At 44.4% G+C, this 13,003-nt stretch overlaps 1 protein-coding gene across 1 annotated transcript in view; it reads left to right on the top strand.

The window, feature by feature from the left end:
- The first annotated feature begins 5,291 nt into the window (after positions 1–5,291).
- Positions 5,292–13,003, top strand: part of TMEM135 (transmembrane protein 135) — a 156,627-nt gene continuing 148,915 nt past the window's right edge. The window contains exon 1 of the mRNA XM_066570322.1: positions 5,292–5,432. Coding sequence (XP_066426419.1) covers positions 5,292–5,432 — 141 coding nt within the window. The remainder of the gene's footprint in view (positions 5,433–13,003) is intronic.

The raw sequence follows: 13,003 nt of genomic DNA on the forward strand, positions 1-13,003 counted from the left end.
AATGTTATGATTTTGTTTTCTTAGTTTAATCCTTGGTACCTCTGTAAGAAAGACTGCAACATTTAGATCTGGAAAAAAATCTGTATTTGTATAAACATGGGGATATAATTGTGTATATTAAAGTGTTCACAGGGTATTATCCCACAGTCCATCCCATATTTAGCTTGGACATTACTACATCTTGGAAAATGGGAAAACTTCCAGATAATTCCTTTACCTTGAAATATCAGCAAACATAAGGGTATTTTGAGCTTATCCCCTGCTAAAAAATGAACAAATAGCATTCATGGTTGCAAGCCAGAAGAGAATCTCTCTTCAAATAATGCAAAATGGGTCAAGTTAAAAGCATAAATAGTTTCAGGCACAAGGGTGAAAAGCAGTTCTTAAAGGGCCCTTTTTTTCTTGGAAGAAAGTAAATTCACTCAATTAATGGCCATTCACTCCCATTCAATACAGCCATTTCATGTATTAGTGATGTATGTTACAAGATTGTGGCTTGTTTCTAAAGAAATATAATAATATAATATATTGTACCCACCATTTCTCCTGGATTTTGAGAAGAAATGGAGATTGGAGCAATATTTCCATGTTTCTATGCAGTTTACTGAGGGAAGTAGATATCTGCATGTGCACATTGTCACCACTAACCTGAGGAGAATAATAAATTTAATCTCTAGCTTTTTTAGCATCAGAATACTTTTCAGTCTGGATTTCATAAACTTTATGATGGGGGCATGAGACAATTGCACAGATGGCAGGAGAACAAGCTGAGGGATAATAACAATGAGAGTGGAAGAATGGGAAAAGCAGGAAAATAAGCGAGTGAAAAAAACCCCTACTGGTAGAAAGAGCAGTTCTTATCAGACAAGAGAAGTTACTTCCAGAACTGAAATGCAAGCACTGAGAACAGCATGAGTAGCAGGGAAAAGTTGGATCCCTTGTCCCAAGGGAGAAAACAAACAGCAAAAAAATCCCAAAGCACACAAGCTGGAAAGCAACAAGAGGGAATGGAGAGGGCAAAGCATAACATTTCTTCCAAGTTAAAATGTTTCCAGATTGTTCTGATATTTAGAAAGAAGATTTACCAGATCCCAACGCATTTGGAAGGCAGAGCCTTCTGAAATGTCAAGTCCCCTGGTTGGCTTTTTTTCATCAGTTTATTTTTTTCTGCCTGATTTTGTTCTAATTAGTTAAATGCTCTGCCTTGGATTCCTGGTTAGGCCACTTTCTAATGCTGATAACTGCTCAGTGTGAAGGCAAAAGAAAAATCTTCACACCTCCAGTTACTCTTCTGGGATGAGATATGTAATTTATTTGTAGATACCAGACTTAGCAGATGCTGACAATAGCAGCAGAGAATGTTCCAAACTGTGAGACCCACTAAAACTTGGAAAGGAAGGGGTTACTTTCCTTCATTCAGCAATTGCTACCCAAGCCATCTGCCTCCCTAATATAAACAGTTATCATCTGCATGGGTAAACTAAAGGATTGCAGTGCTGTCCATCAGTTAAGGTACCTTCCTAAAGAGTGAGTCTGGCCAGGGACCTGTGCTGAAAGCTGCACTTTGTTAACAAGGGCAACAGGAACAGAGTCTCAGTGCAGCGAGATGCTGCCACATGGCTCCCTTCTGTGACACAAGGCGTGGAGGCCAGGACATCATTGCTGCCCTAGTCTAATGAGGCTCATATTTTTGTCAACCTACACAGTAGGTTGTATTTGACAGTGTATTTGACTCTGCTACACCAACAAGGACCAGGCACCAAGCTGAGCAGTCTCAACTCTCCCACCATTCAGGTTGCTTAGCAATTCTCTCTCCCTGGCTTTGGTTTTGGTACTACTCTGGGTAGGTCTCTCCAAGGCACCTGGATATTACAAGGCAATCTCTGAACCGTGTGTGCCACTTCACTTGGCTTTATGCCACAGGATTCACCACCACGGTTTGTTTAAGCAACATTTTAGACACACCCTGCTATTCCCAGTATTGCAAAAATGAGCATTCCTGAAAACCCTAGATACTTATGGGGCAAAAGTAAAGGTCTTCAATGTTTTATTTTAATTCATGAGATTCCATCCTTTTCTGAGACTTTTTTGTCCCTATTCCAATCAAGGGTAGGTTTCCCAGGGCAGAGTAGCCTGGGGTGGCATCCAATGCCAATTGGGCCATCAGCAGTATTCCCATGTAGCTTCACCCCTGGGGCTTCTTCTCAGAGTATTACACCCCCATGGAAAAGAGCCCAGAGCAAGGTCAGGACTGTGCTGCCTTCTTTGTCAATGCATCATCAGAGTCTTCCTCAGCTGACCCAACAGGAGACATGCAAAAGCCTGCAGTTCTGAGCAGGCAACTCTTCAGCCTAATCAGGGGCGCTGCACAAATAAACAAAGTATCTTGCTGGATCTTTCTCTGCCAGTTTTGCTTAACTTGAGCTGTGCAATTGGTCCCAAAATTAGGACTGTCTGCACAAATGTGTGTCAGAGGTGAAATAATCAGCTTGTGCAATTACTATTGTATGTGCCATAGTTCTCTGCTTACAAACACAAGGCAGCAAGCAAGACTTAAGCCCAGAATATTATGAAAGCCAAAACTTGCAAGCAAAGAGAGCCAGAATCCATAATGTAAGCAATAATTGCCCTTTCTGGCCACAAGCAGTGTTTTACAGAGTACTACAAAACCTGCAAGCAGGCACTAGGTCCAAGCCAAAGTCCAGGCAGCACTGCAGCAGGTTATATTGCCAAGACTGCTTCCCTGCAAGGCTCAGCACACAGCAATATTCCCTCCCTGAGGCTGCCACACAGCCACAGCTGCAGGGAGCTGTACCCCAGCACTAAAGCTGAATTTTAAAAAAAGTCATCTCTATAGCCTTCGACTAGATTTTAAATACAAACTGTCATAGACAGAGTTCTACCTGAAGAGGGTTGGTTGGTCAGATACGCTGACTGAAATAACATAATTGAACTATTTAGGCCAAAGATCTCCTACTGCAGATTTGTTGTGAGTCTGCAGTCTCTCAGTGGCCCCAAGTTCTGTGAACCATCCAACCTACCCATCTCTGGGCTGCTAAAATTTAAAGCAAGTATGTTCTTGCACCCACAGCAAGCTCCTTTGGAAGAGCAGTAAAAGAGTTTGCAAAATCAGCAACAAATTGGTTCTATCTTTTTGTGAATGGTACAGGATGGTCTCAAGTCTGATCAGCGAGGTGAACTCTTCAACAGTTCTGTTTGGAGCCAGGCTATAAGAGGACAGAATTTTCCTGCTGTGGATCTGTTCTAAGTCTGCATTTCACTGCAGGTTACTTTGCTGTTCTTCCTATGGACTTCAGGATGTATGTCCCACCTAGGCAAACAATCTCTTCTTAACTCAACCTCAGCACAGGACATACAGAGTGTACTTGCTTCAGCGGGACAGAGTGTTTGCGAACTGTTATTTAACAGAGACACAAATAAAATCCCCAGGTCCTGATATACACTGCCCCTTTGGTCCCTAAATTAGCAAAATTTCAAGCTGGATCCAGATGCTAGTTTTGCAATTGAGCTGTAACTGTGTCATCAGTCATTGCCTCCATGGTTTTGTAAAAACTCCACCATGTCCAAAGGTGATTAGGGGATTGAGACATCTTTTCTATGAGGAAAGGCTGAAGGACTTGGGGCTCTTTCACCTGAGAAAACTGAGAGGGGACCTCACCAATGTCTGTTGGTATCTGAAGGAAGGGTGTCAAGAGGATGGAGCCAGGCTCTTCTTGGTGGTGCCAAGCAAGAGGACATGAGGCAATGGGCAGAAACTGATGCGCAGGAAGTCCCTCCTGAACATGAGGAAGAACTTCTTTACTGTGTAGGTGACCAAACACTGGAAAAGGCTGCCCAGAGAGGTTGTGGAGTCTCCCTCACTTTCGAGATAGCCAAAAGCTGCCTGTAAACAATCCCGAGTGACGTGCTTCAGGGGATGCTGCTTAAGGAGGGAGCTTGGACGAGATGACCTCCAGTGGTCCCTTTAAACCTTAATTGTCTCCCTGGCTGGCCATCCTGCTCACTGCTGTGGCACTGGGAGCCACTCCCTACGCTCGTCCACTGCGGGATGGCGGGACACAGGGGACATGCGGGACGTTGTGTGTGTGCGTGTGTGTGAGCATGTGTGCATATTTTTACTTTTCTGGCATCACTGTGCTCATAATTAAAGCGGTTTTTTTTTAAGAAGACTTTGCACTTAGTACACAGTTCTGCACGTGGACTCACGCACAGGCCAATCTACTTCCCAGCAAGTTTACAAAACTCTCCAGCCAGCCTGCAAACACTCTAACCACAGGAGACAGACTCCTAAGCGTGTGAGGAGGCCACACCAATTAAGACAGGAAACAGCGTTTGACATTATCCAGGGGCTCAGGAGAAGCGGGATGACATGAAAACCAGAGGGAACAGGGCTGCACGGGTGGAGCGAGCAGAAGGAGATGTCGCTGCCGTCACAGGCGGCGAGTAAATGGGACATGACCTTTAATTCAGCGCTGCTCAGACTCCGCGCCCTGCACTGAAACCTCCTCTCAGCACCACAACGAGAATCAGCCGAGTCGTGCGAGCGGCTCTCGCCGCAGACATCCCAAAATCCGTATGGCTGCGATTCTGACCCCACCAAGTACAGAAACATAGCTTCGTACAGGCACACAAGTGCCCGCGCCGCCACGGCTGTGTGACAGGACACGGGACGCACGAGGGACACATTCGGGATGGGAGCGGGACACACAGACGGGACACCCAAAGGGCAAAGGGGACATAAACGGGACACACACACACACACACACACACACACACACACACACACACACACACACACGGTGACACACGCACGCACACACACACAGACACGGTAACACACGCACACACAGACACGCACACACACACGCACACAAGGACATACGCACACACGCGCACACATACACGCACGCACAGACACACAGACACGCACGCGCGCGCGCACACACGCACACACACATGCACACACGCACTCGGGACACACAGACGCCCTCAGCGTCTCCTCGCGCCGCCGGCCCCCCCCCCCCGCCCCGCGGCTCGCGCCACCCCCGGCCCCGGCCGCTCCCCGGCGGCCGCGGATTGGCTGCGGGCCTCACGCGAGCGGCGCGCGCGCGGGGCGGGGGGCGTGGGAAGAGCGGCTGTGCCCGCGAGTAACCCCGGCGCGCGCAGCGCCCCGCGCGACCTCTTCCCCCGGCACCGGCGGTGACGCGGCGGCCGCGCGCGCCCCGCGCCCCCTCCCGTCCCCTCCCCTCCCCTCCGCGCGCGCTGCAAAGATGGCGGCGCTGAGCAAGTCCATCCCCCACAGCTGCTACGAGATCGGGCACACCTGGCACCCCAAGTGCTCCTGGGCTGTGCTGCACGTCACCCAGAGCGCCCTGGCAGAGTCCCTCCGCATCTACGGCACCCTCTACCTGGTGGGTCTGTGCGTGTGTGTGTGCGGCAGCCCGGCCTAAGGGGGGGCCTGGCCTCAGACGACAAGGGCAGGAGGGGTATCAGAGACGGGGGAGCCTGGCCTTGGTTTTGGGTGGATACCAGGGCGCAGGGGTCAGCCTGGCCTGGAGTGGAAGGGGGCTATAAAGGACCTGGTGGGAGCCTGGCCTGAGCGGAGGGGGAAGGGCATAGGGGTGTTTCTGGGGAGGGCACAAGCGGTGCTGTGGCGAGGGGAGTCTGGCTTGGGGTGGGGGGGAAGGACATAAGGCATATTGAGGAAGGGAAGCTCGTCTGGGGTGGGGGGAGTGGGTTATGGTCGGAGGCAAAGGGTAGGAGATGAGTCAAGAGGCAGCCTGACCCTGGAGTGAAGGGAAAGAATCACAAATAGTATGGTTTGGTGTGGAGTCTGGTGCTGGGGAGGAGAGGGATGGTGGTGGGGCCGTTTGGTGTAAGGAGGAGGAAAGTTGTGTGGTGGGGAGAACCTGGTGTTTGAGGGGGGAAAGGCATGACAGGGAGAATATGTTGAATCCTGGCCAAGTAGGGCAGAGCAAAGACATAGGGGTGGTGGCACCTGGAGGCATAACATACTGTGAGAAGATTGGTGTTGGTGGCTAGAGGGGCATGGGCACATGCCTGAACGTCGTATTCTTGTTATCTTCCAATACCTGTGATACCTGAATGAAAAGCCTTAGTGTTTGCCTGGGAGGCTAGCATTGTGTCTTTGGCAGCAGCAAGTGTAATGCACGTGTCTTGGTGACACCTTCGTAATCAGTGCTTTAAGATCAAGGAGATTCCATTGCATAATGAAGCAAGACTAAAAAAATTTATGAGGGCTAAAGGAGTCAGAGTATTCAGAGAGTATCTTACAGGTGAGGTATCTTAGTGAGAGTGTGCAATTAGACTTGGTTATATCACCTCAGCTGGCACATTTCCAGCAAATTAGGGTGTAGATAGGAGAGCTGGGATGTGTTTGCATCACCCGTGTACACATACCCTGGAAGCCAATCTAAGCTGGAATCACTGCAGGTGAGCGCGTCTGTCCCCACCTCCCTGCTTCTCCCATAGTGGTACCTGGGGAATGAGGAGTGAGCTGGACACTGAACTGCCCCCAAGCTGGATGGACAGAAAAAAGCACAAGTCACTGAGTCTGCACCAGTGCTGGTGCAACAAAATTATTGAGCTATGTAATAAAGAAAAGGAAAGGAGTGGGACTGCAGCATCCTGACATATTTTGGTTAAGCTCCCATTGAAGGGTTTCTTGAGTGAAAATTGTGATGACATCCATTTATATGATAAAACAGTAACTGGTAGCAGTGTGACCCTAAGGAGTTGTTGTGTCTGACAGTGAACATTTTCACTCTGAACTGCCACAGACAGGAGTGGCAGCTGTTGGTGGGAGCATACAGTGAGCTGTATCATGAAACTAATACAGAGAACATTCTTTCTGCTCCTCTTCCTTTAACCACTACTATTTTCTTTGGATTTGTTTTCTATCTAGTTTGCTCTGTAGGAGCATAAATACTTGTACCAGCAGAGCATGGTTCTGAAGTGAGCCGTGAGAGGTGTAGTGGTGATCTATCAGGTCTGGCTAAGCATAAAGCAGCTTAAACAGTTCTGTAATTAAATCGAAAATCCCCAACAGCCAAACTTGGTCAAGAGATTTCCTGCTCATAGCTCTGTTATGGTTCACTCAGTTGTGCAGTCACAGGTTAGGGGGAAAGCTCCCACTTTTTATTTCTTTGAAAAGAAAAACAAACCTAAAAATACAAAATGTTTTCCTGACCTGTTTTGCATTGTGACCCCATAAACAGTTACATCCTGTCACAAACCCAAAGTGAAGTGGGAACCTTCTCAACCAATGTCCTGCTATATTGTAAAGCCTGTGCCTCACTTTTTGCACTGTCTTCTTTGCAGTTCAGTTTAGTTTCTCTTAGATTTTTGTTGATAGCGTTTAACTTGACCTGCCAGAGTAATCTAAAGCTGAGCTGCTCTCAGATCCTGTCTAAAGAGAGGAAGCACTTGCCAGTCTCTGCTCTCAGACACATGACTGTACTTTTTCTTTGTGTGATTCTGGACCTCATCTCTCCATGAGCTAACCCAGAAGAGGTTACTTACCCTGCTTTTAGCTGGGGTCATTTTCAGATGCAGTAATTAATTGAATTAGTTAAGCAGGATTTGATGAGCACCAGAACCAGTGTAAGGTAAAGAGGAAAAGGGTGCAATGTGGGCTGCAGAGGAGGAAGCAGAAGCTTTGCAAGTTAAGTAGCCTGGCAGGGAAAAAACAGTCTTGAATTAAGAGAGTCATCACAGAAGTCACTCTTTGCTGGAGTTACAGTTGTGCTTGAAAACCTTTTAATTGTAAATGAAATACCACAGGTGTACAGCAGAAATGTTCAGGTTCACATAAGAGGATGGACTTAAGTTATTTTGTCTTCATAGTTATATCAGTGTATGCTCATAATGTTTCTGGTAGTACTTAGTCCTGGTCCCTTGTAGAGCTCAGCAACAAAAAATGCACTTCATTTTTCTATGTCAAGCCTGTAAAATGGCTTCTGATTGTTCCTCCTGTTGCTACAAGCTAATAACTAAGGAAAGGAGATGAAAGAGTTCTCTTTCACAAAAGCTTGTGTGGAAATGAGAATGAATAGATGAGAATAAATAACCAGAGATTGTTCCCTGAGAGAACATGGTTAGGGACAGTTACAATCCAGAGTCCAAACTCATAACAGCTTCACCCTACATCTCTCAAAGGCTTTGTTTCTCTTTGGTCTGTGGGAGACTGATGGAGCTGAATTAAGTGGTGTTAGTAAGTGAAATATTGGCTGTCAGTAAGTGACTGTATAGAGTCTTTGCTTTTAAGTAGTGCTGTACTCTTTGTTTAGTTGTTGTTTGTTTTTTTTTCCATCTCTTTTTAGTAATTGTGCCTGAGTATTTTTTAGTTTGGAAAAAATACAGCCTTGAGACACCATACTTGCACTGTCTTTATTTTTGCTCCAGTACAAATGGATTGCTTTAGTGAAAATGGGCTTCATATCTAAATTGAATTGTTTCTCTCCATATGAAGTGGCTGACAGGAATGCCTGTTTTGTAATTAAAGCTGCCTGTGTTTGCACAAACTGAATGTCTCCATATGCAAGTCTTATGAGACTCACTTAAAAAAAAAAAAAAGTTGCTTAGCATCTATACCTGCAGAAGAATCAGAAGAATCCCTAAACCGTCTTTCATAAATGTTGTAATTATACTTTTTGAAAACTATTTGCCTTGGTATCTTGAAGCTTCAATGAAAAAGTCCTTCCTCAGAATTTGCTGTATTTTCTTCCATCTATACTTTGTTTTTACATTAGTCAAAGCTAAACAAAATGGGAAAGTGTCATCTTGTATTTTCAAAGCTGGAGAAGTCAGATTTCTAGAAATTCACAGAAGTGAGTAGAAGAAAATGATTTAACAGGGAAATTGCATGAAGCTGGGAAAAGGCTGGAATACTGGCTTTGAGTTGTCTCAGCTTCCATTTCCCAAGATTATGTTGATTTCACATGGGTAAAGTGCTATTCATCACATGCATTAGAGCAAAGTTCTCTTTTCCTGGGGGTTTGTATGTTTTAGACATTTGTTTGCTGATAGTGCACAGTAGATAAATGTGCTCAGTCATTTGTATGAAGTCTTTGTAGTGCATCAGAGATAATCTGATCAGGTAACATTTTCACCTAATCTGAATAAGGTAAAAATTGTTTGTTTGCTACTTTGTAGTAGCAATTCTAGAACTCATTTGTCTAACCTTTTGCCTATGGGATGGCAAGAGTCAGTCATGCCATTTACCTTTCCTTTCTCTTAGTCTGATTGTCTGTTCTCCACCTAATTTAAGACAGGCTCCCTCACTTTCCAGCCTGACTTCTGTCCTGTCCTTTTCCCTTTCAAACATAGGTCTTCCTCTCCCCACCTACATCTCCTGCCCTTCCTTCTCAGCACCACCCCCTTCCTCCCCTATATCTGCTGCCCTTCCTTCCTGCTGCTAAAGGGCACAGCCAGAGCACAGCTTGAGCACTGGCCCGAGCTGACTCTTGGCTTACTCCTGGCTCTGACTCCAGACACCTCTCCCACACAGATCTGCTGGCATAGAGGAGAGGAGCAGCAGGCCTAGGGCAGTGTGGGTGCCAGTGGGTCTGTTTCACATGTCCTCTGCACTGAGGGGTGCTTCAGCCAACTCTTCAGAACAGATGTGACCAGAGTCTGCTACTCCAGTACAGATTTTAATGATCCTCAGCACTTGCCCTATTTTATTGATTTTTTTTTTCTTTCCTAATTTCTTCTCATACTCTTTTAATGCTCATTTTCTTACTTTTGATTCTCATTTTGGTTTCACTTCTAATATTTCTTCATACTTGTGCCATATTGCTTCTTCCTGTGCCTAGAACAATCTTCAGGTTTTTAGATGCCAATTACTTCTTTGTCTTTCTGTGTCAGAAGGGTTTTTTTTTCTACTTAGGATTCCAGTGCTGTTGTCTTCTTGAGCCGTTTGACCCATCAATAACTGTATTCTGTATCTTAATCTCCATTCTTTACTCTGTAACCTCCCTAGGAATAGGATTGGATATCATATTGTCAGAGACACAAATGCTATCAGCTATTGTATAAATATAAAGTGCTTTTCCTTCCTCTGCAACGTCAGTGGGAGCGACATTGGTACGAGTAGAGCATGAGCCAGGGAGCTGCAGTGCAAGCAGCGTGTGGCAGCTGGCAGGTCACTTCACAGGTAAATCCCTGTTTGACTGGAGACAGCAACTGCAAGAACAACTCTTACTGTGCTAATGAATTATTCTGAAAAGGGTTATAAGGTGGGACAGAATCACCAGCCAAAGATCAAGCTGAAGTGAGAGTCTCACATCACTTTCCTGGCTGTAGGCACATTGCTGTAGGATTGGCCAGAGGTTGTTCCCAAGGGTGGATGGTGTGCATTGGCTATCCTGCTGCTGGTTCACGTTTGCTTTGGATGCAGCTTCCCTTGGGAGAGCTGTTTGAACTGGTCCTGAGCAAAGGTGGGGAGCCAGCTAACACTAAAGATAAGATCCTCTCTTATCTGCCAGCATAGATAGAGTTGTCATATATCATCTTTCTGAGGGGTGCAAGAGGGCTGCACTGCACAGACTGTATTCTAAAATACTCTGGAATTGCTGGGTATATTAAAATGTGATTTTTGCTTGTTTGTGCTGCAAACCATTGTGTATTTAAAAGTAGGATGTGGAGACTAGGGAGGATGTTGGTGTTACTGTGGAACATGCTTCTGGATGCCATATTGGATCTCTGGCTTAGGCTGTCAGTAATCTTTCTTCTGTCCAATCCAGTACCTAGAGCTGCTGTGATGGTAGTATGTGATTGCCTTCTTTTGGATATCTGTTCATCTTTGTACTGTGCAGTGTCCTGTGTCTCTCTGCTATGTTATGAATGACATGTAGGTCACTGTCTTCTTTCCTTTAGATTCTTCTGGAAGCTGGTTTTAATATGACTAAAATTAGCCTAGATGTTACTAAAGTAAGAATCTGTGGCTTTTTCATTCCAGGCTGTGATCATTGCACTTTGTTCAGGTGCCTTTCGGGCCACACTATAAAAGTTCTTTCATAAATTGAAAATAAACAAAAGGAATCTTTTTCTGAGATATGCTGAGAATTTAAAAAAATCATATAATGAATTCAGGTGGACTGAAAAATTTATGCTCAAAGATGCAAGGGATAACCAGGAACCTGCATCATGGTAATGTTGGAAATCAGGGAAAGCCTCAGCCTTGACTGACTGAGCAAACATCTTGGTAAAGACACTACAAATACTGAGAACTAGCAGGGACTGTTTATCAAGGAATAAATCTGTTCTCTTAAGTTGGTACAGCTTTACGGTAGAGTGCAAGAATTTCAGGGTAGGAGGACAATCCTTGAAAATTATGCTGAGTTAGACATTTTAAGGGGAATGAAATAGAGTCTCCAACTCATTTCAGTAGAAGGAAAACAAATAGTAAAGATAAGTTGTCATGGAATGAGAGTGATTCCAGGCTTGAAGGTAATTTAGATGTCATTAAAGAATATGTGAGTACTGTTTTTAGTTGGTCGGGGGATATGGAAAACTTAAAAAAATCCAAATCAAAACAACTCAGCCCACTGATGGTGATCCTCATATAGCATCTCGCATGAGACAGGGCAACTCAGAGAGCAGGAGGTACATTGTTCTTCCTCAGAGTATTGCAGGAACTGAGTTATGAAATTAAACAATGTGGGAGCCAGGTTTTGTAATCTGTGAAATCAGGAAGGGATGAGCTAACTAAGGAAAAACAAATCTGAGTGTTTCAGAGGACACATGAGAAAGAAGTTGCTTATTTGAACAAGTGTCTTTCAATACCCAAGTGTTACCTGAGGGCATTTTGAGATTCAGTTACTCCAAAGCACTTAAAAATAATTTTTATAAAACAAAGGAGTAATGTTGTTGTAAAATTTGTAAAAAGTTACAAATGGTTCTAAAAGAACATATAAATAATTGAATATGATTTTGAAGAAAATCTGACATGTATTTGTAGCTCAGCCCACCATTTGAGTAATCTGAGGTATTTTCTTGACTGTTTTAAATACTGGAGATTACTTTGCTTTTATCATGTGACTTATTTAATAAATTTTCCCTTGGGTTTTTAATGACTTGCAGCATATGGATTATATAAACCATGTGCATGGTTGTATCAGTAATCTCCAAATTTGCATTTTAAAGGTGCCTCAACATGTCAGATAGTTGTGCTTATAAATGCTATTGACCTCTGCTTTCCTAAGGATTTGGTTAAGTGTCTGCATATTTCTATAGAGTTTTTAAAATTCTTTCTTTTTTTCTTTAATAGAAGTTTGTTATTATGTGGTTGATTTCAGCTGGATGTAGTGAAGGAATGAGAGATGGTAATGCTTGTTTCCATTTTCCATCAGTCAGTGTAGTATGTGTTGTCTAATTCCACCAAATTTTGATGGAGGGGTAGTCCTTGAAGTCATACACTTTGTACAAACTTAGGACATGGTTAAGGAGGGAGGATGGAGGAAGGAGAGACAAAAATGTTGTACACAGGACAGCAGAATTGGCAGAAAGCCTGTGGTGTTTTTAGCCTACTGTGTAACCTGTCCAACTGTACATTGGTCAGCCAATTAGTGCATTAATTAAGTCAAACTATCCTTTGTGTGCAGTGCCTCTTGTGGAATGCATAGTTCAGGGATATAGGTGAGGATTAAGGATGCTGGAGGTGAAGCTGAGGTTATTGTGGTTGGATGATGAATACTTGTAGGCGTTACATGACACATTGTGAAAATAATCAGGCTTGGCTGGTGCCTCAAATCATGCTTGGCTTTGAGTCTCGTGTTCCTTTTCTGCTGGAACACCAATAGCCTAGCTCTAATCTTGCAGTAGACTGTGTAGCTGTGGTTTAGGGATGGTGTTGGAATTGTGTGTATTCTTTCCATGGTTAGGACACAATAAATAAATTCTGATTTTTTTTTAGATCTATGGGGCTTAGCATTTGCTTATAAAGACTAAATTAAAAAAG

The sequence above is a fragment of the Molothrus aeneus genome, chromosome 2 (assembly GCF_037042795.1).
Source record: "Molothrus aeneus isolate 106 chromosome 2, BPBGC_Maene_1.0, whole genome shotgun sequence".
NCBI classification, from domain to species: Eukaryota; Metazoa; Chordata; class Aves; order Passeriformes; family Icteridae; genus Molothrus; species Molothrus aeneus.